General features: G+C 31.0%; 1 protein-coding gene across 1 annotated transcript; it reads right to left on the reverse strand.

Annotated features, from left to right (window-relative positions):
* Nucleotides 1-1,248: 1,248 nt before the first annotated feature.
* On the reverse strand, nucleotides 1,249-2,274 carry LOC111693009 (the record flags this gene model as incomplete). The annotated part of the gene is made up of 2 exons (XM_023457147.1): nucleotides 1,249-2,045; nucleotides 2,127-2,274. Coding segments are annotated over 2 exons (945 nt in total), but the record flags the coding sequence as incomplete, so codon positions are not given.
* Between the last annotated feature and the right edge of the window lie 1,689 nt (nucleotides 2,275-3,963).

Here is a 3,963-nt window from a genome sequence, read left to right on the forward strand (position 1 = left end):
GACAGTCATTAACCTGGTCAGAATATAAAAAGTGCAATACTTTTAAATATTTAATATCCTGTACTCCAGATGGGTTTATAAATTTTGTGTCAAATAGTTGTGGAGGACGTATCAGTGATGTTTTACTATTAGAACAATGTAATTATTTAAATATTCTTCCCCATAACTATGCAGTTGTGGCTGATAGGGGCTTTAAGCATGTCGATAACCTGTTGAAAGAAAACAATTGTAAACTTATAAAACCCCCTAGTTTGTCCAGTTCTACAAAACCAACAAAGGCTGAAGTAATTGAAAGTAAACGTTTGCAAGTTTAAGGATTCATGTAGAAAGATTAATACGGAGATTACGAGAATTTGCTTTTTTAAAACCTCATTCAGTAATAAACCATCAATTGTTGCCTTACACTGATATTGTAATTTATATTGCTTGTGCCCTAATAAATTTGCAATCGCCTGTAATAAGAAGTATGTAGTCAATAAGTAAAATAACCAGTGTTAGGTTTTACACGGCTCTTTTTATATTTTATACGTAAAAACGTATAAAAATTGTACCAAGGCAAAATTAAAAATAAGGTTTTATGTTTATGAAAATCCTAGTTGTTTATGACTTGTTGAAAATCTAATTTTTAACATTTATGTTTACATTTTATATATTTTTTATTTGTTGGTATTTGTATGTACATATTCATATTATGTAGGTACTTAGTATTTTTCAGTGTAATAAGTTACACATTAATTAGTTAATTTAATTTTGGTAATTTTTAATAAATGTTTAAAACAGTACTATAACTTTATTGAATTTTATTAACAAAAAAAAATGTTTTACTAAAACTAAACAAATAAATTGAAAGAAGGGGTAAATATTGCATTTTATGGTCATTTATGTTCACAAAACTAGTGAGTTCTTTAATTAACTGAATNTTACATTGTAAATTGGAATTTGTTAATTTCTTTCTCAAAAATGGTTGGGTTTAGCATCCATGGCATATATAAGTTTTTTTTTATTTAGAGTATACTATCGCCTGTTAAAATTATGGCAGTCAACACCCTGATTATTTTATACACTATTATATAGCTTATCATATATAAAGTTTTTCCAAAAATTTTCTGATTTAGTAATATATTCAGACATAAAATCTTTATCAAAATTTACCCATAGAAAATTTATTTTCTTAGAAGTCTCAAAATCTGGCTGTGCAATACAAAAAAGTCCTTTTTGTTTTTGAGCAGTAAACATCTGTAGATGTACTTGAGCTTTGTACTTATTTACGATTAAGCCATCTTTTATATAGTTTGATAAAGCCTTTACACTACTTGGGCATTTTATTTCGACCACAAAATCATCCGCTATAGCATCAGGTGATGCTCCAAAAATTGGATATTCCCGTTTCAAAATGATGCCACATGGTTTTAATTTTATTTTCAATTCCTCTTCCACACGTCTTAAAACTTCTTTTTCTAATTTAATTCCTCGTTTCATAGCTCTTGTCTCCCTTATTTTATGGGCTCCTATTATGGTTTCGACTAATGTTCCATCCGATGTTTTGCAATTACCTGCTTCATAAATTTTTGATGCAGTTATCCTGCCATACCTTAATTCGTACCATAATGAAGATTTTCTTTGTCCTTTCGTAGCATCTTCAGCAATTTTTACTACATTATCATTCATTTCACTCGACATAAATTGCACAAAATCTCTATAATGTACTCCCCCATTATTTTTAAACATTAGTAATAATTTATGAATTGATAGTCTATTAAATTGATCTGCCTCTATTTCAAAATTATATTTTGAAATTTGGCTGTATATCTGTTCACTCTTTGCCTTCTCTATAAGGTCATTAAAAAACAGCTGATTATTGGGATATGTTGTAACCGCAACCGAACTTTTTGCTGACCAAAACTGACTGGCAGCAACAAATTTTGTTGTAGAGCCTATACTTGCCATGCGTGGTTTCTGCCAGTAAGAAGCAATTTCTGTGGGGGCAGGGTCTTCGCTCCTTCGATGAACCCACATTAGAAAAGCTAAAGCATGTTTACATCCACCTGTAATTATTATTTTATTAACTATATTAAAATTGTAAAAATTTAAATATTTTAAATATTATCAACAGTAAAAAAAATTACCTGCAGCTGCAGCACAATCGTGACATTTAATGTCAATAACCTTGTCTTCTCCTTCAACCTCAAGAGTAACGCAATAAGCTTTGCTACGTACTTTGTGTTCAAGGCAAATTTTTCCTTTAACTAAACATATTGGGTGTTCCTTTTTCACCTGCACATAGCCAATTGCATTATCTCCAGAAGACTCCCGAACTGCACTATAATTTTCCATAAATAAATAGGTGTTTTATATAAATAAACACAATAAAATAATTCATTAAATATGTTGATCCTTACCTGACTGCTTTTGTACCTCTGATTTCGCCAATATTAAAACGGTCGTCTTTTTTTTTTAAAATTCACTGATCATAAATATATCAATTTTCGGTAAAATTTGCGAAGTAGCTTTCACAAATCCCGTTTCACACATTCTGGTTTAATTGAACTTGAAAATATTTTATGGAAGTGTCACTGTCACTGACTCTACTGACAGCGTTGACAGAAAGTCTTCTTCTTCCAAGTTTTTTCCTTTATGCTATCATTTACACATAATTTCACTACAAGGTGCCCATTATGACGTCACAGCCGTTTTGAAATGTTATAAAAAAATCAGTTTTAAATAATTATTTTAAAACTGTTCTGACGCATTTCTCAATCTCTAATTTTGTATACACACTAGTTAGTACGTGTAGAATTATATTATCTGCTTTTTGAAATTTCGTCGACAACCCTATTTCGATGCACAAGACGGACGGTCCTAGCGGAGCGCTGAGAATGAATGCGAGCGGCGACCGATGAAGGCGCACAACATTGGCACAACACCCGCTCCGCTCGCATATTTTGAAACACAGGACGCTAGAAGCATAGCTTTATAAAACGATGCCTAATTGGTCAATTCGTAATCATATAGTGTTGGTTCTACGCCGGCGCCGCACGAGTAAGGTTTGTTTACACCTAAACACTTAACCAAACTTAATAAATACCTTTTTTAATTCTGGCTAGACTTGAAGTACTTTACATTCTAATTACATACAACTCCTATGGACAGTTACGCAATACGTGTGAATTATGTACTCATTAATGCATTTAAAACTCCCGCACTAATCCGAATTCCGAAACAACCAATGACGGCTCACTATTTAGTCTAATGCTTCTAGCGTCCTGTGTTTCAAAATATGCGCTCCGTTCCTATGTCTATTTTAGTTAGGGTTCTTTACTACTTTTTTAAAGTATTTTTGAGTTTTTACTAAACGTTTTACGATTCATTTTTCTGATTTACTCTTCGTGTTTGCAAATATTTGAAATCGGCTAGTGCCAAATTTTGCCACGGTTTTTTTATTCCTTTTATTGTTATCAGTCAACATATTTTTGTTCTTGTTAAATATTTTTAATTCTTGTAAAAATTTCTCCATTTCGTTCAAGTAACTAACCTGATAGTCTGCTCCCTCATATACATTTCTAAATATATTTTCATTTTTTAAATATACAGAATTTACAAAATCAAACAATTTGTTAAATTTTTCTAGCACTTCTTTTGTTCCCATAGCACTCTAATGGAAGTGCTCCTAAACTCATGTAAGTATTCATTGCACTTGCAACAGTATTGCTCAATACTTGAACAGCAAGACGTACCTTAATTTTTTCAAAGTTTGTTGGATAAATATATGCATTTGTTAATTTTGGTGCACAGCTATAAAATTTTTGTTTCTCTTGATTATAAAAAGATTCTATATGTGTCCAAGATGTTTGTTTCCCGTTAAAAGAAAAAGTATTGGTAATTAAATTATTTCTGGTTGCTTTTATCAAATGACAGGTGTCAAATAAGTATAATAGTTTTTTATCATGCACATTAGACTCAGGG

The sequence above is a fragment of the Anoplophora glabripennis genome, unplaced genomic scaffold, assembly GCF_000390285.2.
Source record: "Anoplophora glabripennis isolate ALB-LARVAE unplaced genomic scaffold, Agla_2.0 scaffold6411, whole genome shotgun sequence".
Lineage (NCBI taxonomy): Eukaryota > Metazoa > Arthropoda > Insecta > Coleoptera > Cerambycidae > Anoplophora > Anoplophora glabripennis.